This window comes from Hippopotamus amphibius, chromosome 3, assembly GCF_030028045.1.
Source record: "Hippopotamus amphibius kiboko isolate mHipAmp2 chromosome 3, mHipAmp2.hap2, whole genome shotgun sequence".
Taxonomy (NCBI): domain Eukaryota; kingdom Metazoa; phylum Chordata; class Mammalia; order Artiodactyla; family Hippopotamidae; genus Hippopotamus; species Hippopotamus amphibius.
In genome coordinates this window covers 58,581,991-58,608,555 of record NC_080188.1, presented here as the reverse complement: position 1 = coordinate 58,608,555, position 26,565 = coordinate 58,581,991, and the positions used below count along the sequence as shown (strand labels likewise).

The window sequence follows — 26,565 nt, the reverse complement described above, 5'->3', positions numbered from 1 at the left end:
CTAAATTATTTTCATGTATTCCTCATAGTGGTGTGAATTTATTAAATGTTTATGTTCATAATTGTCCCTGTGTTACTCTTTTTAATTGTCCATCATCCTAGCCTCTTGGTCAGTCAGTGTCTTGGGAATGTCTTATAGTTGAAGAGTATTTGTCTGACAATAAGCATTTATTAATGGGTTCAAAACTTTGCTAGACTTTTTGGTAAAAATGTTACAAATAATAATATAAGGAAGAAGAGAGGGGAGAGGTCCTAGGGGAGATCTGGCTGAGGCCATGTGACCTAGAAACTTGAGATAACTAGATTACGGTATCAGATGACATTCAATCAAGTACAGATTGTGTGGTGGTGAGTTACAGGAATTCAGAGTTGGGAAAGGCTATTTAGACCTGAGGGTAGTTAATGAAGCACTGTGGGCAGTGCATTATCTCAAGCTCAAAGGAATTTAGGATTTGGTTTGTTTGGTGATTGGCCAGTGATCAACAGATGACATTGTAGATGAAAAGACAAGTAGAAGTCCTAGAGATGAGAAAAAGTTTCCAGTGTGATGAATACATTTGATCCAAGGGTTTGAAACACTCCTGCAATTCTAACATGATTTTTACACATTTTTAGGAAAAGAATATTGGTTGTATTCTCATTCTTTCTGATCTAAAATAAGAGAGCATGATGGTATTTCTGCGGTCGGAGAGACCTCAGATATGAGAAGTCAATACACCCAGTATTCGTTTGGCACTTGTGTTGCCCATGATTCCAGAGATAGAAGAAAAGTAAAAAGGTTTCGTTTTTCCTATTTATTTCCTTAATTCAAAATTTGTTACATCATACTTTGCCCTGCAAAAGAGGATTACAATAGAAACTTGCAAACTGGTGTGTATTTTGCTTGTTGGTAGTAAATATTTCTGGACACCTTTCTCACATTGGCATTCTTTATTTCACTGGTTCTCAGTCTTTTTTTTTTCTTTCTTTCTTTCTTTTCCTGCCTCTTTCTAATGATTTCTTCTCTCCTTCTAGGTTAAAGTCTTGTATACTCTCGTAATCTCTCATTACACAGAATAATTATTCTATGGAGGGGTTAGGCCTGGGGAAGATTTGTATGAGAATCCAGGAGAGGGGTGTGGACCATATATGGTTTGAAAGTTCCCCTTGGAAATATTGGTATCTCCCCTTCACTGTGCCCTTTGCTATTAGATAAAAATTTTTATATGCATTTTCAGTTTTATCCCTGGGTTGATATTTTTCTGGAGTGTGATTAATACATTAGATTATTAATGAATTCAAATAAATTATCCTCAATAACTTAATCAGAAAGATTCTTTTTAATTCCTCTTTATTTTATTTTATTTTTTAGATCCCAAAATCCAGGAGTGAGGGATCTATTTCGGCCCACAGGGTACCACAGCCAGAGCTGTCTGATGGCGTTCCTCGGGTCAGCCTGCGACTAAATCAGAGAAATTCCTGCTGGGATGACATAAATTCAGCAGAAGATGCTAACGCTGCCAAGTTGCTGTCCAGGTCAGCACGTTTCCTTTGTTTACATGCCACGTATTGCATCATCTGTGCTGATGCACAGGCCTGCATATGTAGGTATGTTTGCACGTATCCACCGCTGGGGTCATCAGGATACAGATCAGTAAAACTATTTAAAATTTACTGTAACTGTCACAAATTTTCTGACTAGTAATTCTTATCACAGAAGCATTCCTGGTTGGTTATATTTTATTTTCTATTTATTAAAACAAATTAGTCAGAGTATGCTAGGCTCACATTAAAAGTTGGAAGAGTTATTTTTTGCATGCCTTTTAATAGTATGTTCGGTGGCCAATATTGTTTGCAATTAAAGTGGACATCACAGTTGTTAGTAAAACCAACTTTCACTAACAAATTTTCAATGTTGCCTTTTAAGCATTAGGTTGCATGTTAAACCTGAAAGCAAACTTTTTTGGTATACTTAAGGAAAAAGGCATACAATTTTCTTAAAATAAGTGAAGTGGGGTCTGAATGTTATTTACTCCTAACATATACAATCTTTCCTCTTAAAAATTTTTCTTTTATTATAACTTACAACCTATTTCTATAATTTTAAAAATGTCATTACAGTGTAAGACAGAGAGCTCTAAAGAATGGAAAGATTTTTGACATTATATAAATATTACAGTTGAAGAGCTTGTCACTTTCGATTGCCTTATAGAAGAGATGGAGTTTGAGGTGGATTTTTTAAATGAAGGTAATTTAAATAGGAAGAAAAAGAAGTCAAGACCTTTGTAGATGGGTCCAGTTAGGAGGCAAGAGTAGGTACATTGTATTTGGAAATACCAAACAGAGGGCATGTGAGGAATTAGCTGGAGAAAAGGCTGGGAGGGTGGGGCGAGGCCAAGCATTGAGGACCTCAAATGCCAGCCTGAAGTTATTTCTTGTACAGTCTTGCCCCTCATTGAACAGATGTTCAGCACGTGACCTATGCTTCCAGGAAGTGCTTTAGGACAGAGGATGCAGCAATAAACAAAGTCAGCTAGACCCTGGTGTTTATGAACCCTACATTCTAGTGAGGGAGGCAATAGCAAGACACATAGAAAAAAAAAGCCCATGAAGATCATGTCAGCTCTAGTAAATGGGGGTGTTAAGAAACAAAAATAGGTTAATGTAAAAGATTGACCCAAAGACCATTGTAGTTTGCGTAGGCAGGGGAAGCCTGGATTGAGATAAGGGGGGAGAAGAGAGCCTGCAAATATCAAGGCAAGAGCATTTCTATGCCAAAGAACTGAGGTAGGGAAGCTTAGCTTCCTGCTACAGTAACAGGAAGCCAGGGAAAGTTCCAGCTGGGTAGCGGTAGGTGATGGGAGCCATGAGAAGTTGGTGTGTTGGAAAAGGAATCTTCCGTTAGCATGCAGGCTCGATTGGAAGACGAAAGCTTAGAGGCTGGTACAGTGTTGGTTCCTTCAACAGTTGTTAATTTTCACTGAGATCTAGTTATGTAGCATTTACTGCCTTGGGTGCTGGAGATTCTGAGAATGAGACACATATGCCTTGCACTTGGGGAGCCAGAGGATAAGTGAATAAAAATTCCGTAGTTATCATTAAATAGACACTTACTAAGTGCCTGTTATGTACCAGGCACTGTGACATGGGCTGGTGATAACGTCATACATAAGATTCAAGTGCCCCTCTTAAGACACTTTCAAAAACCGTCCGCAGATTGCTGTGTGAGAGCAGAGGAAGGGCACAGACCATGTGGGGAGTTGGGGTTCAGAAGTTTCAGAAAGAGGGTGACTTTTGAACTAAGGCTAGTAGGTTACGTGGAAGTACTGCGCAGGGAAATCAAGAGAAGGGTGCTTCTGGAAGAAAAAACTGCACGTGCAAGGACATGCAGGGCGGTGAGGACCACTTGGAGGAGAACTGTGAGTGCAGTGGGAAGTCAGGACATTTGGAGTTTGGAATGGAGACAGGCAGAGGGGCTACAGGTGGGGTAAGAGACAAAGGTGAATAGATCAGAGCGTGAACAACTGTACCCCATATTAAGGAGCTCGGATTTTTCTCTTAAAGGTGGCAGAGGGTGATTACAGGAATGTGAGCAGTGAAATGATAGAAACAGACTTGCATGTTACAAAATGCAAGTCTGCAGAAACTGTGCAGAAGAAAAAATGAACAGGAATAGTAAGAGGTGCTGGGAGACCAGCAAGGAGGCTGTGGGGGTGAGCCTGTGCAAACAGAGAGCGCCCCACCACTGAGGGCCAGGAGGTGTGGGCGAGTCTCTGTGCCTTGAAGGGAAGGATGGGAACAAGGCTATTGCTTAGAGGAGTGGACTTGGTCCAGAAAGGGCTAGGGGTTTTTGTGTGTGTGTGTGTGTGTGTTTTGCTTCATTTTGGGTATTAGGATATTTTAGTGAATTTAATGTAGGCAGGTTTGTATGCATAACACATACAGTCCACAGAGAGGAAGCAGCCAGTGTTACAAGCCAAGAGATAAAGAACAAGGACCTCCAGGAGGGAATCCAGAAACGAGGTAGCAAAGCCCCGACTAAGGCCGGTTGGGCACCTCACGCACCCATCATGTTCACACTCTGTGACCAGTGGCTCCCATGGCCCCGGGGCACGGTCTCCCCAGTGGAGGGGTCGAGCCTGATCAGTAGGGGAACCAGCTTCTGTCAGTGAGGAAACGTCCAGTAAAGAATAAGAAGCATAGATTCTATACACTGGGCCTCTCGAAAATTTTCTTCTCTATTTTAAAAAGCAGGGTCCATGTAGCTGGGTGACAAGAGCTAGTGTATATGTTATCTTCCCAAATTACTTTGTAAAGAGTTATGCCAAGAAGGCCTTGAGGGAGATAATGAAAAGAAAAATTCAAATGTGTGTTGTTTATATCATTATTGTTATTCATCCACTCAGCAAATCAAAGAAAATAAAAAGTTTCCTGCTTCTTAAGGCAACAAGGAAAGCGCTTCCTGTGTGTTTCTGAGATTCAAACCACACAGTGAGATTATGGAGGAAAGGCACAGCTAACATTGCTCTGGCCTCTGTTTGTCCCTTTGGTCAGCATGTCTCCAGTTAAAACAAATGCATGTTAGTATTCTTTAATTTCTTTTATACTTTCCAATTTTTTGAGTACAGTCTTGAAGAACTGAATTCTTCCCACTGGGCAACCTTAAAGGTTTAAATAGAACAACCCCTCCGTGTCAAATCTTGCTACTCCCATCGTGCAGAAGCTCATTCAATCTCTTGTCTCTATCCATAAATCTGTAGTGTCTATGCAGAGATTTTTTTTTTTATGTGTACTCAGATCCTTTGCCTGATTTTATTTTATTTATTTTTAAATATTTATTTATTTATTTGGTTGCACCAGGTCTTAGTTGCAGCATGCAGCTCCTTAGCTGTGGCATGAGAACTCTTAGTTGTAGCATGCATGTGGGATCTAGTTCCCTGACCAAGGATTGAACCCAGGCCTCCTGCGTTGGGAGCACAGTCTTAACCAGTGCACCACCAGGGAAGTACCTATGCAGAGATTTTTACTTTTTATTTTTTATATACCTCTTAATAGGTTGTATGACAAATTATCAAAAGACAAGTGGAGATCATTAGAATAAATTTAACTAAAAGTAAATTTTAAATCCTTTGTCTTTGAAGTAACAGAATAGTTATTGTGCCAATTTTTATTTCAAAAATGAACTTATGAAGATGTTTTCATTTGCAGTTACTTTTGTAGAACAAGTTATTGGTTAGCTCATACATTTGAACTAGGAAAAAAAGTGTGTGTGTGTTTTGTACACACACACAACTTTCTCTAAATCTTTTCTTAGGAAGTTTCCGTTTTCTCCTTAACAGTTTATTGGTTGCCTCAGTCTTAACCATAAAGTTGGCAGTGTGTATTAGGTATATTGTTATGCCTGTGTTCTCTAAATACAGTATTTACTTTGGCTTACCAAGTTTTTCCAAGGAATTGTCAAGAAGTATTTTTCTGGGCTTTTCATAATATTGATTTTTTTTTTTTTAGTTGCTCCTATTAAAAGAAAAAAAAACAATTCAGCAAAATCTATTCTTGATTTACTTTAGAAAACAAAAAAATAGTCATTCTATTTGCATTTATTAAAATCATTGCAACACATTTATATACAACAGTTTGGCTTTCAGCAGAGTTACCATATCAGGTAACAACAAAGATAAAACCAAGAAAGAACCTTTGGTGCTGAAATGTCCAGAATGATGAAGTGTCCTATGATTTTTCAACAACAGGTTTGATTTCTAGGGCTTTGACAAGTGATTTTAGCTAACAGTGTGTTCTCAATAACTCGGAATTTTTAGAGTTTAGACCTTGTTCAGTATTTTTTCCCAGGTTGGTTGACTTTGATCTTTTTCTTTGTAGTTTCAAATCTTAAACATAGTTCCATTGTTTCGTGAGATGTAATAGAAATATGAATTTTTATTAGCAAGTTTTCATTATTTCTTTACTCTTTAGATTGTGGCAATAAAAATAAAAGCATAAAGTAGTAACACATTTTAAAATACGATGTTTTGAGAGTTCAAAGAGGAGCTCGATATCATTTATTACTTATTGGCTGACTTCTGTCTTGGAACATTATTTATATGAATAACATTTTTCTGTATTTCTATAATTGTCTAAAATTGGCATTGAGCATGTAATCATATAAACAATCATTTCCCTAGCCTTGAAAGAATCTTTTTCTCATAATTAGAATGGTTTCATGAGAAAAGCTTGGGAATAACTAGGTCTCGATTTTGTTAGAGCTCAGTGGAGCTGTTTTATACTTGCTTCGCAGGCAAGGACAGAAGTGCTTAGTGACAGGTTCAGTAAAGGCATTTAGCTAATGCATTTATATCATCTAAATCAGACAGCAGCAATTTCTAAAATATTGTCAAGAATTCTTTTTTGTAATCTAGATGTTTGCGTTACCAAAATTCATGGTAGACTGAAAAGCATAACTTCTAATTTGACATGCCAACTTTAAAAGAGTAAAGGTCTATCCTTCTCCACTGTGTAAGTACAGTGCACAAGTGTGGTGGGTCAGAGGCACGCACAGAAGTGAGGATGTTGCTGGACAGGTGCATCCCTTAGGCAAGGCTGGAATATTCCGGTCCCTCTCCCTACACATGATAACCTTATCTTATATGGGGGGAAATATTTGTTTTGTCATTTACACAAGAACTAAACTGTAGGTATTAACTTGAATGTTAAATTGGTTAGTAAACAGGCCATTTAAAAATTTTCCTGGAAGGGAAGGTTACACATCCATCCTAAAAAAGTAAAAGGAAAAGATCTGTACATGTTATATGTAAAGTTTAAGATGTTAAAAAGATTCAAAGCTTCAGAGATAGCTATATCATTATCTATTTCAACATGTGAAATAGATAAATGATTTTTTCATGTTTCCAGCACTAAACTATATTATTACTTTCAGAATTTATTTTTAGAACTTAAAGAAGAGGATTAATATTTTTAGTCTTTTAGATGTTAAACAATATGTATTGTAATGTTTTATTTGAAAGGTTATGCATGTCCATGAATGAGTGATTTTCTAAAAGGCCAGAGGAAAATTTCTAGTTTTGTTCTATAAAGTCTCAAGAAGACCCAAGAAACTGTATGTTGTATGATTCCATTTATGTGAAATGTCCAGAAAAGGCAGATTTATAGAAACAGAAAGCAGAGTTGTGATTGTCTGGGAGTGGGGAGCCAGGAAGGAACTGTATATGTACAGAAGATTAACTGTGCATGCCTGGAGGGACCTTATTTAGGGGAATGAAAATATTCTGAAACTGATTTATGGTGATAGTTACACCACTTGGTAAAGTTAGTGAAAATCACTGAACTGCGTACCTGAAAAGGTGGATTTTATAATATGTAAAATTAGACCTCAATAACATTGTTTTAAAAAATACAAATGCAAAAAAACCTGGAGTAAGGAGAAGTGGAAATGCTTTAACAAGAAAGTCACTTGATTGCAAATTGCTGAGATACCACTGTTGTTAGTAAGTAAATGCTCTCTGCAGAGAATTGCGTTTGCTGCATTTTAAGAGAATTTGTTCCTTTCTACTTTTCATTGACCATGACAGCACAGTGGCAGGAAGAAAGGCCAGTTCCTCTTGAAATGTGATTCATAAGGAGGGAAAGGTAGAGAGGGAAAAAGCTCTTTGTTCATCCCTGGAATGATTCCAGATTGTGGTTTACTGTGCTGTAATCAAAAGTTATTGAAGTGATCAGTATTTCAGGGAGACATAGAAACAGAGCAGAAAAGCTCCAACATCTTGCGAGTTCCACAAAGAAAATCATAAGTCCATTGTTCCTAAAGCAGAAAAGTTACACAATATACTTCTGGGTCAACAGAAGTTCCTGGTCTCCTTTCCTATAGGTGAGTGTCCTATAGACACATTGACAATTAATTGAAGTTTTGTACTTGGCTCTTACATAAAGAGATAAAGCAAATAAGAGTGATTTAAATGCTTTCATTTTCTGTAACAGGAATAAATAAATAGCTACCACTATGCCAATCATTTACCTAAAATAATATGAAGAATATAGAATTAAAATATATTTGCTTATGTTACAAAGGTATTCTTAATTTGATAGGTAAATGAGGGAAACTACAATAAATCTCTTTTCAATGTGTATTAAAAACAAATCTTTCCCTGGGATAGCATATTCTACCTGAATTATTGTATTCTGAAAGTCTTGTCTATTTATTCCATTTTTCAATACTTTTGAATTATGTAAGGAATACATTGTCCTTAGAAGAATGTCAAATACCACTGATAAGACTGAAGTTCCGCTTGATTCTTCTGCTCTGCAACTCGAATTCCCTCCCCTCTCCTCCTGGAAATAACTGTTATGGGTTTGATTATATATTCTTCCAGATATCGTTCAGTGTTATTTACACAGGAGTATATTTTGCATACTTTTCCACTTTTTAAAAAACAATTTTCATCATCCTGAATGTATTGTGGCGCTTCACATATTCTTGAAATTTTCCCGTTTCCTGTATAGTTTCCTCCTACTGTGTTGTTGCTTCCCTTTCTTTCCCACCTTGATATTCACTGATTGCCAAGTGTCCTTCCTTGACGGCCTACTTCCTGCTCTGTCTGCTGTCTCTTCCACAGCTAATCTAGTCACAGGAAGATAATATTCAAGTCAGTATCTTGGACCTGAACTCAGTTCTAAGTTTCCAATGCCTGCAGCCATCTCTGCTTCAGCCTTTACCATAAACTCACTGTGCACAAACAGAACTCGTGTTCTCATCTTTCCCTCTCAGCTTTGCTGTGTGTTGCATTCTCTCAACCACTAGACTCAAACCCTTTATATAATCAGTCACCAAATCTTGTCAATATTTCTTTTTCAATGTCTCCAGCATCCGTTTCCCCATTTTCTTCCCCGTGATCTCCACTCTAATTTAGGCCTCCATCACCTTGTGGTTAGATAATTACTACAGCTTCTGCACTCCTCTAACCTACTGGCTTCATTTTCTTCATACAAGCCGGTCCTATGCCTTTGTTTTCAACTCCTAACTGTATACAGTAACTTCTGGTTCTATATCTCCCATTCAGAATCCTGCGTTATATGTCATTCTTTTTTTTTTTTTTTTTTTTTTAATTTTTTTTATTTATTTATTTTTTTATTTATTTTTTTTATATGTCATTCTTAACTAGCAGATGCGTCAACCTTATCCATCAGATACCACAGACCCCTTCGCTTTCCCTCTACCCCATCATCCCTCCATGGCCAGCCAATCCCTGAATGCTCTTTGACAATCTCACTGTCCTTATTTTGCCTCACTGATACCCTACTCCCTACCACTTCTGCAAATGCAGATCACACTCCTTCTTAGAACTACTTAGTGGCTTACGTGTGCCTAGCCTTCAAGAAGATCCTTTCTCTGTCCTCCACCCAGCCCCTTCTCACTCCTCCATGGCTGCTTTTCTCTCATACTTACAACCACTGTATAACTCATACTTTCCATGACTATCTTGGTTTTAGATGTATTCTCTTCAAGGTTAAATTGTGTGTCAGACTTTGTCTTGTTATTTGCTTTAAAAATTATACAGCAAGACGACAGAATAGGAGGTCCCCTGCTCACCCCGCCCCCAACACACACACACACAGCAACAGTAACTTGTCAGCCATCCATTGACAAAAGCGCCTTTGTAGGAGCTTTGGGATCCATGTAAGAGGCTGCAAAACTCCAGCATAGCCCAAGACTAAGGAAGGTCATTTTGAGAAAGCCTGCCCTCACCCAAGTGACAGGCTCGCAAACCATGGTTCCATGATTGTGGCTACAGACCCGGGAAAAGGCGCAGTCCCCCGTGGACTCAGCTACAACTCCATCTGGCCTTGGTCCCACCACCCGTACCAAACACAAGGGACCAGGGAGGAAATATGGCCACCCATGCCTTGGGTAACAGGTCCATGACTTCAGTCCCAACCGTAGACCCTGCCGCAGCCTGTGACCTGGTTCCAGCCATTCACAGCCTTAGTCTGTAAATAACCGCTCCCACCCAGGGATCCAGCAAGAGAGACACTTCTCTATTTCCCCAGAGGCGGGCCTGCCAACCTCAGTGTGACTGAGGATCCTGAAGTAGCACTGTGGCTCACACCAGCTCCTACCAGCTATGGTCCAGGAGTAGTCTTGCCTATCCAGGGGCCTGGCAGCAGACATGCTTCTCCAAGCTCCCAGAGGCAGGCCTGTTGAACTTGGTCTGACTGTGGATTCTGAAGCAGCCCTGTGATCTAGCTAGCTCCAGCCTCACTCAGCCATGGTCCAGGGGCAGTCCTACCCATCTAAGAACCTGGCAAGAGGCACATCTATCTGTACACTCAGAGGCAGGGCTACAAACCTCAGTCCTGGTTATGGACCCTGAAGCAGCCCTGTGGCTCAGTTCTAGCCTCTCTCAGCAATGGTCAGGGACCAGTCCTGCCCATGCAGGACCTGGCAGGAACCCTCCCATAGACCTGGCAGGAGCGACACCCATCCGCACATCTGGTAACAGGCCACTGTCTGAGGATCCTAAAGCAGATCCTTGTCCCAGTGCCAGCTCTACTAACCAAGGTCCTGGAGGCAGTTGGATCATCCCAGGAAGCAGATAGGATCCACACCTGCATAAGTCCACCAACCCAGCAGCAGCCCTATGACCTGACTTTAATCCTGCTTAACCGAGATCCCAGAGGCAATTCCATCAGCCCAGGGACCTAACAGAAGAATGTCTTTTCCTGCCAAAACCAGTCTGTAAAGACCAGAAGAGGTGTTTGCTCCTTCAAATGCACAGATACTAGTACAAGGCTACACAGATCACAAAGAATCAGGTAAACATGACAGAAGGAAACTATAAAGCTCCAATAACCAAACCAAATAAATGGAGGTGAATACATTTCCTGAAAAGTTTTTTTTTAATAAATTTATTTATTTATTTATTTATTTATTGGCTGCATTGGGTCTTTGTTGCTGCACACGGGCTTTCTCTAGTTGTGGTGAGCGGGGGCTACACTTCGTTGTGGTGCGCGGGCTTCTCATTGCAGTGGCTTCTCGTTGTGGAGCACAGGCTCTAGGCACACAGGCTTCAGTAGTTGCAGCACACAGGCTCAATAGTTGTGGCTCACAGGCTCTAGAGTGCAGGCTCAATAGTTGTGGCACATGGGCTTAGTTGCTCCGCAGCATGTGGGATCTTCCTGGAGCAGGGATCAAACCTGTGTCCCCTGCATTGGCAGGCAGATTCTTAACCACTGCACCACCTAGGAAGTCCCCTGAAAAGTATTTTTTTTAAATCATGTTTTAAAAGCTCATTGGGATGCAAGAGAACATAGAAACTAAATAAAATCAGAAAAACAGTACATAACAGATCAAGAAGAATAATAAAGAAATAGAAACCATAAAAGGAATCAAACAGAAATCCTAGAGCTGAAGAATACAATGACAGAATCAAAAATTCAATAGAGACCTTCAACAGCACGGACTCCATTATGAAGAAGAAAGAATCAGCCACCTTGAAGATAGTTCATTTAGGAGGAACATTTAGCTGGAGGAACAAAAAGAAAAGTAGAATGAAAAAGAGTGACAAAATCATGCAAGTCTTAGAGGATGCCATTAAGCAAATGAATGTACACGACCTAAAAGTTCGAGCAGAAGAGAGAAAGAGAGAAAGGAGAAGAAAACTTATTTTAAAACTAATGGGAGGGAGGGAATACGGGGATATGTGTATAAATACAGATGATTGACTTTGGTGTACCTCAAAAACTAGTTCAAGAGTGTAAAGCAATTATATTCCAATAAAAAAAAAAGACAGGACATAAAATAGTGCATAACACTACAGTCTTCCAGAAAGAAAGGGAAAACAAAATAAAACAAGTGTGAAATTAGAGAAAGTGGCATGAAGGCCAGTGTCTTCTAGATTTGCCTGGTATCTATGTGCAGTGAACATACTTAATGTTTCTCATAGTTATTGTACAGTATTATTAAAATAATATTAACTTCCTAAAAAAAAAAAACAAAAAAAACTAATGGCTGAAGACTTCCTGAATCTTAAAAGGGATATGGACATCTGAGTGAAGCTCAAAGGACCACAGGTAAGATTACTCTGAGACACATTATACAGATTGTCAAAAGTCAAAGAGCAAGAGAGACTCTTGAAAGCAGCAAGAGAAAAAACAACTCATCACATACAAGGGAACCCCCATAAGGCTATAAGTGGATTTTTTGGCATGGCCCTTATAGGCCAGGAGGGAATGGGATGATATATTCAAAGTGTGAGAGGAAAAAAAACTGCCAACCAGGAATACTATATATGATAAAGCTATCCTTCAGAAACAAAGGGGAGATGAATACATTCCCAAACAAAAGCTCAGGGAATTCATCACCACTAGATCTGCCTTACAAGAAAGGCTTAAGAGAGTTATTCAAATTGAAAGAAAAGGAAGCTAAATAACCACATGAAAACATACTACCCAAGAGATCTAATCTTGTGTAATTCCTATCAAAATTCCAATGGCATTTTTCACAGATTAAAAAAAAAAATCCTGAACTTTGTATGGAACCACAAAAAACCCCAAATAGTGAAAGCAATCTTGAGAAAGAAAGCTGGAGGCATCACATTCCTGATTTCAAACTATGTTACAAAGGAATAGTAATCAAAACAATATGCTATTGGCATGAAAACAGACACATACCAATGGAGCAAAATAGACAAACTAGAAGTAAACCTAAGCATATACAGTCAACTAATCTTTGACAATGGTGCCAAGAATACAAGGTGGAGAAAGGATAGTTTCTTCAATAAATGGTGTTAGGAAAACTGGATATCTGCATGCAAAAGAATGAAACTGGACCCCTATCTTACACCACACTTAAAAATTAGCTCAAAATGGATTAAACACCTAAATGTAACACCTGAAACTGTAGAACTGTTAGAAGAAAACATTGGGGAAAATCTCCTTGACCTTGCTTTTGGCATTGATTTTTTTTTTTTTGATACAACTCTAAAAGCACAGGCAACAAAACCAAAAATCAATAAATGGGACTACATCAAACCGAAAAGCTTCTGCACAGTCAAGGAAACCATCAAAAAAATGAAAGGCAGAAAATATCAATATTTGCAATCTATATACCTGAGAAAGGGTTAATATCTGAAACATATAAGGAACTTGTACAACTCAATGGCAAAAAAAACGAAACAAAACAAACAACCCACACCAGTTAAACTGGGCAAAGGACTTGAATAGACGTTTTTTCAAAGAAGACAGAGGAATGGTCAGCAGGCATATGAAAAAGTGCTCAACGTCACTAATCATCAAGGAATTGCAAAACAGAACCACAGTGAGCTATTGCCTCACACCTGTTAGGATGACTATCATCAAGAAGACAAGATAACAAGCACTGATGAGGATATGGAGGAAAGGGAACCCTTGTGTGTTGTTGGTAGGTATGTAAGTTGGTATGTCCACATGGAAAAGAGGGTGCTTCCTCAAAAAATTAAAAATAGAATTAACATGGGATCTAGCAATCCCACTTCTGGGTATATACCTGAAGGAATTGAAATTGGTATCTCAGAGATATCTACACTCCCGTGTTCATTGTAGCATTATTTATAATAGCCAATATATGGAACCACATAAGTGTCTGTCAATGGTAAATGGATAAAGAAAACATGGTATAAATAATATGCCATTGTGTGTGTATATACATTGCTTGTATATTTCATGTGTGTGTGTGTGTCTATACAGAGAGAGAGAGAATATGTATACACACATAGACACACACAAGAGGGAAATTCTGCCACTTGTGACCACAGGATGAACCTGACAGACATTATGCTAAGTGAAATGAGTGAAATAAAACAGAGCAAGACAAGTACTGTATGATCTCTCCTATATGTGGAATCTAAAAAAGTTGAACTTATAAAAGCAGAGAGTAGAACAGTGGTTGCCAGGGACTTGAGATATTGGAGAAATGTTGGTCAAAGGGTAAAAATATTCAGTTATAAAATGAGTAAGTTCTGGTGATCTAATGTTTTGCATAATGACTGTAATTAACAATACTGTGTTGTATACTTGAAATTTGCTAAGACAGTCAACCTTAATTGGTCTCACTGGAAAAAATTAGATTGTAGCTATGAGATGATGGGTGTGTTAATTTGCCTGATTGTGGTATACATTTCACAATGTATACATATATCAAATCATCACATTTAGTACCTTAAATATATACAATTTGTCAATTATACCTCAGTAATGCTAGAAAAAATTAAATAACCCTACATGTAACATTTTTGTCTATATCACAGTTTTGTTAGGTGACCCTGTAAAAGGATTTCAGATCTGAAAAGTAATCTTGGATGAAGAAACTATGATTCTGAAAATGTTATTCATTTCACAGATATTTATTGAGTTAGGTGAATTATCCAAGATCACGTAGTTAACTGGCTGAGATTAATATGTCTTCTGATTATTTTATAATTATTTCCTGCCTGTCTTCCACATTGATTTACTTCACCCTTTCATGTCTCTCTCTTCAACCTGACTGTGACTTCTTGAATTAGAGGGACGGCATCTTATGTGGTTTTTTTGCACCCATGACAGTACCTAGTAGGCATGTACTTAGCCGCTCCTGCCATAGTCGTTATTCTTGTAATATGTGCTCAATTTGAATTTAGATTCTACTCTCTTCATTTTAGTTGACTTAAACCTCTCTGGGGTTGAGGTCTGATTCTAAAATGGTAGAATTTTATGTGTCAATTCTCTTTCCTATGGTCCTTAAAAAGTGTTCCTTGGGAAAGTTTCCCAAGGGAACTCGGTACTGCCCACCCTTGAAAATGCCACAGAATTCCAGACACCTGTGCCCCTCATCATCCCCACTTAACCTCTGTGCCATCTCTCCATAGGGGCTCTGGCCCTGGTGCTGCATTTCTATCAGTAATGTGCTACTTATTTATGTAGGAGAAGTTCATTGTTTTATGAGGCTCATAACATCTCTGTGCAACTCTCCGCCCACGTGGCAGAAATTGTCTTGTGATGTTTGCCAAGTGACACTTCATATTTTAGTCATATTACAAAAGCAGATCTCATAAGATTCAGACTTCAATGATATTAATAATGAATCAGTATTCAACAATATTAACTGTACCCATCATCTTTCAAAATATCTAATCTATTAACTCTGACTTTGACTTTCTTAATTAACTATGACTTTCTTCATTTCTGAAGTCCAGCCAGCAACGGAAAGCAACCATAATTATCCTGTGTTTGTACTTCATAAAGGGCACTCCAGTTACTTCCTGAATGTCTGTTTGGTCTCCATAGTGTTCCACTCTCTGCTGCTTGGAAAAAAGTTTCAGAATTTTTAACTGACTAGTTGAAGCTGAAATGAAATTAGGTTTCTTAGCTATAAGATTCATAACCATATCATGTATAGTATAATTTGAAAAACTATCAAATATAAATGTGCTGCTGACTCTGCAAGGTTTTCTGCAATAAGTCCCATATGAGAAAAAGAAAGTTGAAACCATCTTGCGAAAAGCATAGTGGTAAGTCTCACCATACAGCTCACCTACTGTTTTCTGAGGTAGTCACACTCTCTGGCCCTCGTAACAAAGATTTATAGAAAAGTAGGTTTGAAAAAGTCTCTAAGGTCCCAGGCTGGATTAGAAAAAATATCTAATTCTATTTCTACAGATTGTTTTCTAATCTATTCTTAACTACCACTAGCTTCCTTGATAAATATTCCAGGGCAGGGTCATCGTAGATAAACTATTTCATATACATTGAATAGCTATTAAACATACTTTCCAGTGTTTAATTTCAATCTCCTTTTATTCCTATAATTTAAAATGAAAGTCTCTGATGTTTCTCTAATTATTTTGATTATTAAAAAACAATTTACCCATTCACCAAAGTCTGCCTCTCAATATGATTGCTCTATTCAAATTTTGGCGTTTCACTGGAATGCAAATTTCAATTGAAATTTTTTTCTCTCAACTCTATAGTAGAGCAGTTGATGAAACAGAACGTAAGTAATGGTAAAGAAATTTATTATCATGTTTGCAGATCATTTCTAGTAGCATGTAAACCACCAGAGTATATCTGGACTGCTGTGCTATTAACTGAATTTATTACAAAAGGAGTCCAACTCGAGGATGGAAGATGCCTTAGAGGACTGGGACGGGGAGGGTGGGGGGGGGGAGTTGAGGGAGGGAGGGAATATGGGGATATGTGTATAAAAACAGATGATTGAACTTGGTGTACCCCCAAAAAAATAATTTTAAAAAATGTAATTTATTTTAGTAATTCAAAGTCAACAGACTCGTATTGGGCGCGTTCTTTGTAGTGCATATTTTGCACTGGGCCCTGAGAAGTCAAAGAGAACTAAGGCACGGTCTCTAATCTTTAGGGGTCTCCTAGTGCATTAAGTGAGGCAAACTTATATGTGGTTAACAATGATAATAAAATGCAGAAAGTTTAAAAGTGACATAATGGAAGTGCTGTAAAAGCAAAAAGGACTTCTCACTAAATAAATTTCAAGTTATTCAAGGCCTTTAAAAATCTGGCTCATCCTCCATTCCTGACTTATTCTTGCACAGTTCTTTATTCTATACCCAGGCTACATTGCAATCACGTTCTTCAAATATCCCAGTGGTTCCACACATCGGTATCTTTGCTAACATGTTCCCTTTATCTGGAGTGCCCTTGCTCTACTTTGTCAATGGTCAGTTTTCATCTCTTGTAGGAAGCTCCCACTAACTCTTGCCATTTCCTTTAAATGGAAGCACAGAACACGTGTCCTTTTGGATCTACCTTCTTTCACTTAGTATCTGTCCTGGAGGTTCATCCATATCATATCATGTATCAGCATTTCATTCCTTCTTATGAGTGAATAATATCCCAGTGCATGTATACACCATGGTTGTGTATTCATCTCTTGACGGACATTTGGGTTGCTTTTACTTTGGGGCTATTATGAATAATGCTGGCATGAGTGTTTGTGTGCAAGTCTTTCTGTGGCCATGTTTTCCACCTAGGAGTGGAATTGCTGGATCATATGGTAACTCTGTGTTTGGCTTTTTGAAGAACTAATAAACTGTTTCTCAAAGTAGCTGCTTCATTTTGCATTCCCACCAGCAATGTATGATGTTTCCAGTTTCTCCACATCCTTACCAACACCTGTTGTTGTCTTTTTTATTATAATCAGCCTGCTGGGTGTAGAATGGTATCTCATTGTGGTTGTGATTTGTATTTCCCTAATGACTAATGATATGGAGCATCTTTTCATATGTTTGTTAGTTATTTGTAGGTCTTCTTCGGAGAACTGTCCATTCAAATCCTCTGTCAATTTTCAAAAATTGGATTGTCATTTTACTGTTCAGTTGGAGAAGTTCTTTATATGTTCTGGATACTAACCCTTATCAGATATATGATTTTCAAGTATTTTCTCATTCTGTGGGTTGTCTTTTCACAATTTTGATAGTACACACAAAAGTTTTTAATTTTTACTAAGTCAAGGTAATCTGTTTTTTTCTTTTGTTATTTATGATTTTGATGTCCAGTCTAAGAAACCATTGTCTAATCTAAGGTCATGAAGATTTATATCTATGTTTTCTTCTAAGAGTTTTATAGTTTTGCTCTTGTACTTAGGTATTTTGACCACTTTGAGTTAATTTTTATATATGGTGTGAGGTACAGGTCCAACTTCATTCTTTTTATTTTATTTCTTTTTCTAAGCTTTTATTGGAAAATAATTACTTTACACTCTTGTACCAGCTTTTGAGGTACACCAAAGTGAATCAGCTGTATTTATACATATATCCCCATATCCCCTCCCTCCCACGACTCCCTCCCGCTCTCCCTATCTTGGCCCTCTACAGCATCACCCATCATTGAGTTGATCTCCCTTTGTTATACAGCAACTTCCTACTAGCTATCTATTTTACAGTTGATAGTGTATGTCTGTCTATGCTACTCTCACACTTCGTCCCAGCTTCCCCTTCATCCCCCATCCCCCAACCCCGTGTCCTCCGGTCCATTCTCTGCATCTGCATCCTTATTCTTGCCCTGTCACTGGGTTCATCAGTACCATTTTTTCTTTTTTTAGATTCCATACGTATGAATTAGCATACAGTATTTGTTTCTCTCTCTCTGGCTTACTTCACTCTGTATGACAGACTCTAGGTCTATCCACCTCATTACATATAGCTCCATTTCATTCCTTTTTATGGCTGAGTAATATTCCATTGTATATATATGCCACATCTTCTTTATCCATTCATCTGTTGATGGGCATTTAGGTTGCTTCCATGTCCTGGCTATTGTAAATAGTGCTGCAATGAACATTATGGTGCATGTTTCTTTTTGAATTATGGTTTCCTCTGGGTATATGCACAATAGTGGGATTACTGGATCATATGGTAGTTCTATTTTTAGTTTTTTAAGGAACCTCCAAACTGTTTTCCATAGTGGCTGTACCAACTTACAGTCCCACCAACAGTGCAGGAGAGTTCCCTTTTCTCCACACCCTCTCCAACATTTATTGTTTCTAGATTTTGTGATGATGGCCATTCTGACTGGTGTGAGGTGATACCTCATTGTGGCTTTGACTTGCATTTCTCTGATGATGAGTGACATTGAGCATCTTTTCATATGTTTGTTAGCCATCTGTATGTCTTCTTTGAAGAAATGTCTATTTAGGTCTTCTGCCCATTTGTGGATTGGGTTATTTGCTTTTCTGGTATTAAGCTGCATGAGCTGCTTCTGTATTTTGGAGATTTAACCTTTGTCAGTTACTTTGTTGGCAAGTATTTTCTCCCATTCTGAGGGTTGCCTTCTTGTCTTCTTTATGGTTTTTCACTGTGCAAAATCTTTTAAGTTTCATGAGGTCCCATTTGTTTATTCTTGATTTTATTTCCACTATTCTAGGAGGTGGGTCAAAAAGAATCTTGCTTTAATGTATGTCATAGAGTGTTCTGCCTATGTTTTCCTCTAGGAGTTTTATAGTGTCTGGTCTTACATTTAGGTCTTTCATCCATTTTGGGTTTATTTTTGTGTATGGTGTTAGGAAATGTTCTAATTTCATTCTTTTGCATGTTGCTGTCCAATTTTCCCAGCACCAATTATTGAAGAGACTGTCTTTTTTTCATTGTGTATTCTTGCCTCCTTTGTCAAAGATAAGGTGCTCATATGTGCTTGGGTTTACCTCTGAGTTCTCTATTCTGTTCCATTGATCTTCCTTTCTATTTTTGTGCCAGTACCATACTGTCTTGATCACTGTGGCCTTGTAGTATAGTTTGAAGTCAGGAAGCCTAATTCCACCAACTCCATTTTTCCTTCTCAAGATTGCTTTACCTATTTGGGGTCATTTGTGTTTCCAAACAAATCATAAAATTTCTTGTTCTAGTTTTGTGAAAAAGGCTGTTGGTAATTTGATAGGGATTGCATTGAATCTGTAAATTGCTTTGGGTAGTATAGTCATTTTCACAATGTTGATTCATCCAATCCAAGAACATGATATGTCTCTCCATCTGTTTGTATCGTCTTTGATTTCTTTCATCAGTGTCTTATAGTTTTCTGCATACAGGTCTTTTGCCTCCTTATGCAGGTTGATTCCGAGGTATTTTATTCTTTTTGTTGCAATGGTAAATGGGAGAGTTTCCTTAATTTCTCTTTCTGCTCTTCCGTTGTTAGTGTATAGGAATGCAAGAGATTTCTGTGCATTAATTTTGTATCCTGCTACTTTACTAAATTCATCGATTAGTGCTAGCAGTTTTCTGGTAGAGTCTTTCGGGTTTTCTATGTATAATATCATGTCAGCTGCAAAGAGTGACAGTCTTACTTCTTTTCCAGTTTGGATTCCTTTTATTTCCTTTTCTTCTCTGATTGCTGTGACTAAAACTTCCAAAACTATGTTGAATAATGTGAGAGTGGACACCCTTGTCTTGTTCCTGTTCTTAGAGGGAATTCTTTCAGTTTTTCCCCATTTAGAATGATGTTGGCTTTTGGTTTGTCATATATGGCTTTTATTATGTTGAGGTAATTTCCTTCTCTGCCCATTTTCTGGAGAGTTTTTATCATAAATGGATGTTGAATTTTGTCAGAAGCTTTTTCTGCATCTATTGAGATGATCATATGGTTTTTATCCTTCAATTTGTTGATATGATGTATCACATTGATTGATTTGCGTATATTGAAGAATCCTTGCATCCCAGGGATAAACCCCGCTTGATCATGGTGTATGATCCTTAATGTGCTGTTGGAGTCTGTTAGCTAGTATTTTGTTGAGGATTTTTGCATCTATATTCATCAGTGATACTGGCCTGTAATTTTCTTTTACTGTGACATCTTTTCCTGGTTTTGGTATCAGGGTGATGGTGGCCTCGTAGAATGAGTTTGGGAGTGTTCCTCCTTCTGCAATATTTTGGAAGAGTTTGAGAAGGATAGGTGTTAGCTCCTCTCTAAATGTTTGATAGAATTCACCTGTGAAGCCATCTGGCCTGGGCTTTTGTGTGTTGGGAGATTTTTAATCACAGTCTCAATTTCTGTACTTGTGATTGGTCTGTTTTTAGTTTCTGTTTCTTCCTGGTTCAGTCTTGGAAGATTGTATTTTTCTAAGAATGTATCCATTTCTTCCAGTTTATCCAATTGATTGGCATATAGTTGCTTGTAGTAGTCTCTCATGATCTTTTGTATTTCTGCAGTGTCCATTGTTACTTCTCCTTTTTCATCTCTAATTCTGTTCATTTGCATCTTCTCACTTTTTTTCCTGATGAGTCTGGCTAATGGTTTCATTTGCATCTTCTCACTTTTTTTCCTGATGAGTCTGGCTAATGGTTTATCAATTTTGTTTATTTTCTCAAAGAACCAGCTTTTAGTTTCATTGATCTTTGCTATTGTTTCCTTCATTTCTTTTTCATATATTTCTGGTCTGATCTTTATGATTTCTTTCCTTCTGCTCACTTTGGGGTTTCTTTGTTCTTCTTTCTCTAATTATTTTAGGTGTAAGGTTAGATTGTTTATTCGATATTTTTCTTGTTTCTCGAGGTAGGATTGTATTGCTGTAAACTTCCCTCTTAGAACTGCTTTTGCTGCGTCCCATAGGTTTTGGGTTGTTGTGTTTTCATTGTCATTTGTTTCTAGATATTTTTTGATTTCCTCTTTGATTCCTTTAGTGATTTCTTGGTTGTTTAATAGCATATTGTTTAGCCTCCATATGTTTATATTATTTACAGTTTTTTTCCTGTAATTGATATCTAGTCTTATGGTGTTGTAGTCACAGAAGATGCTTGATATGATTTCAATTTTCTTGAATTTACTGAGGCTTGATTTGTGACCCAAGATGTGATCTATCCTGGAAAATGTTCCATGTGCACTTGAGAAGAAAGTGTGTTCTGTAGTTTTGGGATGGAATGTCCTATAAATTTCAATTAAGTCGAGATGGTCTAATGTGTCATTTAAAGTTTATGTGTCCTCATTTATTTTCTGTTTGGATGACCTGTCCACTGATATAAGTGAGGTGTTAAAGTCTCCTGCTGTTATTGTGTTACTGTTGTTTTCCCCTTTTATGGCTGTTAGCATTTGCCTTATGTATTGAGGTGCTCCTTTGTTGGGTGCTCAGATATTACAATAGTTATATCTTCTTCTTGGATGGATCCCTTGATCATTATGCAGTGTCCTTCCTTGTCTCTTGTAATAGTCTTTACTTTAAAGTCTAATGTGTCTGATATGAGTATTGCTACTCCAGCTTTCTTTTGACTTCCATTTGCATGGAATATCTTTTTCCATCCCTTTACTTTCAGTCTATATGTATCCCTTGGTCTGAAGTGGGTTTCTTGTAGGCAGCATATAGAAGGGTCTTGTTTTTGTATCCATTCAGCCAGTCTGTGTCTTTTGGTTGGAGCATTTAATCCATTTACATTTAAGGTGATTATTGACATGTGTGTTCCAATTACCATTTTCTTAATTGTTTTGGGTTTGTTTTTGTAGGTGTTTTCCTTTTCTTGTGTTTCCTGCTTAGAAAAGTTCCTTTAGCACCTGTAAGGCTGGTTTGGTGTTGCTGAATTCTCTTAACCTTTCTGTAAAGCTTTTGATTTCTCCCTCAAATCTGAATGAGATTCTTGCTGGATAGAGTATTCTTGGCTGTAGGTTTTTCTCTCTCAGGACTTTCAGTATATCCTGCCATTCCCTTCTGGCCTGCAGAGTTTCTGCAGAAAGGTCAGCTGTTTTCCTTATAGGTTTTCCCTTATATGTTATTTGTTGCTTTGCTCTTGCTGCTTTTAATATTTTTTCTTTCTGTTTAATTTTCATTAGTTTGATGAATATGTGCCTTGGTGTATTTCTCCTTGGGTTTATTCTGTATGGGGCTCTCTGTGCTTCTTGGACTTGATTAATTATTTCCTTTCCCATGTTGGGGAAGTTTTCCACTATAACCTCTCCAAATATTTTCTCAGACCCTTTCTTTTTTTCTTCTTCTTCTGGGATGCCTCTGATTCGAATGTTGGTGTGCTTAATGTTGTCACCAAGGTCTCTGAGATGGTCTTCCATTCTTTTTATTCTTTTTTCTCTTTTTTGCTCTGTGGCAGTTATTTCCCCCATTCTATCTTCCAACTCACTTGTTCTTCTGAGTCAGTTATTCTGCTGTTTGTACCATCTAGACTATGTTTAACTTCCGTTATTTTGTTGTCCATTACTGTTCGTTTGCTCTTTAGTTCTTCTGAGTCCTTATTAACTGTTTCTTGTATTTTCTCTATTTTGTTATTGAGGTTTTGGATTATCTTTACTATCATTACTCTGAATTCTTTTTCAGGCAATTTTCCTATTTCCTCTTCATTTATTTGGTCTTGTGGGGTGTTTTCCTGCTCCTTTGCCTGCATGGTGTTTCTTTGTGTTCTCATTTTGTCTAATTTGTAGGGTTTGTTGTCTCCTTTCCCTGTGCTGCCTAGTAGTAATTCCTCATGTTTTTGCCCTCTGGCCCCTGTGGTGGGATTTTTCCAGTGTCTTGAGTAGGTTTCCTGGTGGCGGGGGGCGGGGTCTGATGTCTGCTTTCCAGTGTGTGACTGTGTCTTTTCTCTCTGATGAGCAGGGTCGTGTCATGTGGTGTGTTTTAGGGTATCTGCGAGGTTAATATGGCTTTAGGTAGTCTGTGTGCTGATGGGTGGGTTTGTGTTCCTGTCTTGTTTGTAGTTTGGTGTGAGGTGCCCAGCCCTGGCATTTGCAGACAGTCAGATGAAGCTGAGTCTTAGACTCTGATACAGGGCTCAGTGAGAGTTCTCTGCAGTTAATTTTCCCTGTGTCTGAGGACTCCCTAGTAGCCTAGCATTCTGGATTCAGTGCTTCCTCCCCAGAGCCTCCTACTTGACTTCTGATGGAGTAGTCCGGACTTCAGAGGTTGCTTGTCCCAGTGATCCAGAGGACAGAAGGACTGGAGTGTCCCTGGAAGAAGGCTGAGCCCCGCCTCTCCCTGCACTCTGCCCGGAGAAGCCCTGCCAGGAGAACCTCACTCTCATGCTCCCCAACTTCATTCTTTTGCATGTGGGTATTCATTTGTCCCAGCACCATTTGCTGAAAAGATTGTTCCTTTCCCATTAAATTGTCTTTTTGGTTTCCTTGTCAAACATCTGAGTCTGATGTCGGAATAACAAAAACAAAGTGAAACCTACTAGCTCTTTTCTTCTCTCACCAGTTCATGTTTTTAGTAGAGAAATAAGCATGGCTTAGATTTATAAAATATTACAGCACAATCCAAAGATTTTATCCTATTTCACACAGCAATCAGGAAAGACTAGTAGCCTCCTACTTCCCAAATCTGCCAGTGTATCCATATCTGTACCTTTATACTCTGCCTTCTCTCCTGTCTCAATGGATGAACCAAATTTGTACCTCTCTTGGGTCAACCCTTATGCTGGTACTCTGAACCCCGTTTTCTCTCACTCACTCAAGGACTAAGTTAAAATAATCACTTCCTTCCTTTATGACATCAATTTCGCCCTTACAGATTCTTCCCATTAGCATAGAAACATTTTATAATAGCTCTCAATAATTTTTAATCCTCCCTAGGAACAATATCCCTCTTCCCTTTTAGAGCTCTGGTAAAGGATTATATGTACTTTCTGTCTTCATCGCCTTTCTTTCCATTCTTTCTTCACCCCACATACCACTGAAATTGTTCTTGTCAGGGACACCAGCAATCTCCATCTTGCCAAATCCAAAGGTCAATCTACCGTTCTCATCTTACTCTTATCTCTCAGCAGGATTTGACCCAACTAACGACTCTGTTTTGAAGCACTTTCTTTACTTGGCTTCTGCAATAGTGCACTCTCCTGGTTTTCCTCTGGTCTTATTAAACACCCTTTATTGGTCCTATTTGCAAAATCTGTCTTCTTTTCCAAGACCTCTCAAGGTTAGAACACCGCAAGGCTCAGTCCTTATGACCTCATGTCAAGCCGTGCTCATCTTGGGTGCTTTCATCCAGGTCCACAGTTTTGAATACCATCTTTACTCATATGACCTCCAAAATTATACCTCCAGCTCCAACCTCTCTGCTATAATATTACATTATTATATTATATAGTATATGATTATATCCAGTTGGCAGCACAAGCTACTTAACTTTGGGGTACCCTCAATGTGAAATGAAAATGTGGAGCCTCTGTTAAAAATTGAGAATTTCAAGATAGCAACAGCAGAGCATTAAACCAAATATGGGGCCTTCTGAGTGTGGGCCCTGTGAAACTGCATATTTCATGTGCCTTTGAGGCCAGCCCTGCCTATTGGCTACCTGACAAGTATACTTGGATATTTAATGAGCATATCTCACTCAATCTATATAAAACAAAACTCCTAATTTACACTTCTGCCTGAAAAAAGACAATCCCATTTCGACCCAAGTTTTCCCCCCATCTCAGTAATTTGTACCATTCATTCACCCAGTTACTCAGGCCAAAAATCTGTGATTCCTCTACTTTTCTCAGTCAATTCATCAGCAAGTCCTGTTGGCTCTACCTTCAAAATACATGCTCAACCTCCCGGAATCTAAATTTCCAGTCTCAAATCATCATCTCACAGATAATTTTTCATTACAAAGAAATGGAGAAATCTAGCAGTCACTACTTGAAGCAAATGATTAAACTTATCATCGTGGATAAAGTATAAGACAAGTGTAAAAATATTTTTGAGGATTAGAAATGTCACAGAAAAATATTACTGATTATTAAATGAAAATTAATGTTATAAAGCAGTATGTTATAACAGTATGGTATATTGCATAATCCTGTGTCTTTTATTGTGGTGAAATATGCATAACAAAATTTACCATTTCGGCCATTTTTAAGTATATGATTCAGTGGCATTAGGTACCTTCCCATTGTCCCATCTTTATGTGTAAGTATACATATTATATAGAGAGAAAAATGGAAGAGCATAGAATCGTATTAAATACTGGTATGTAAGTGATGGGATTGTGTTTGACTTTTACATTCTTTTTCCCTGTATTTTCTGAGTTTTCTATGTGAGCATAGATTGTATAATCTCCAGTAAGAAAAATGTTTTTACTGTCTTTTAATTAAAGGGAGACAGAAGTTTCAAAGAAGCCATATTAATTGTCAGATTTTAGCGAAATCATATAGAGTGGCAACTGAACTGCTTTTGAACTTGACAGTTGTGGTTTCACTCATTCAAGAGCATAAAATCCCCTGAGTGGGGGAATCGGAAAGGGCAGCATATGAGTAGCGCAGAAAGGCTGAGTTTTGTTTGGATGAGTGGGTGTGGGTTCGGGAGCGGGATTCCAGGCTAGGAGAAGTGCCTGAATGGGGAAGAAGGGGACAGCAGAGCGCAACAGTGGGCGGGCGCAGTTCAGCCTGCCTGGACCCCCAGTCCATGTGAAGGAGGGAGTGATAATGTGTGAGGATATGGAGGAGTAGGAGGGCCCTGGTTGTGCGTGTGGCATTTGAATTTTACTTTATTAAGCTGTGAAGAGCAGTCGGAGCTTTTGAATATTATTAAATCAGTGTTTGGGGAAGATCACTTCTGTACAATTTGGATTTGTGGTGGGAAAGACCAAAGCCCATAAAACCTATTATGAAAGCTATCATCCAGAGGTTAAGTAGTAAAAAATTCAACTGGGAAGAGGGGTGAAGGAAATGGAAAAGAGTAGGTGGTGGAAGTGAAGTCACTGAGGATGAGAGAGGCAATATCTCATTTAAGCTCCTCTTAGTAACAGAGTATCCATTCAGTTATCACTTGGTTTGGCCAAACTCTATACCATTTATCTGTTTTATATAGCGTGATTTGAAGTCTAGGCTGATATTATTTTCAGAGGTACACTTATTTGTCCAAACATATTTCACTAGGTTGTTTACAGACTCTTCAAATTGGATTGATTTATATTTCAGAGTTGTCTTCCTGAAGCAACATTTTGGAAACTTATTATGGAATTATAACTCACTTTTTTTTTCTTTTTTTTTTTTTGTAACTCACTTTTTAATGCATTTTTCATCTATTTAAATAATGAATTAACTGCATTGCCTATTTGGAGGGGACAATTGCTTTTATTAGCTTTACGTATTTATAAGTCTAGTTTATTTCCTAATTTAGTAGAAATTTC

The 26,565-nt window shown here is 38.1% G+C and overlaps 1 protein-coding gene across 3 annotated transcripts in view; it reads left to right on the top strand.

The window, feature by feature from the left end:
• The window catches only part of FAM13A (family with sequence similarity 13 member A), a 322,984-nt gene that overhangs the window by 183,343 nt on the left and 113,076 nt on the right, over positions 1–26,565 (top strand). For all 3 annotated transcript variants that reach the window (XM_057726771.1, XM_057726772.1, XM_057726770.1), the window contains exon 7: positions 1,351–1,514. In XM_057726771.1, the coding sequence (XP_057582754.1) occupies positions 1,351–1,514 (164 nt within the window). The remainder of the gene's footprint in view (positions 1–1,350; positions 1,515–26,565) is intronic.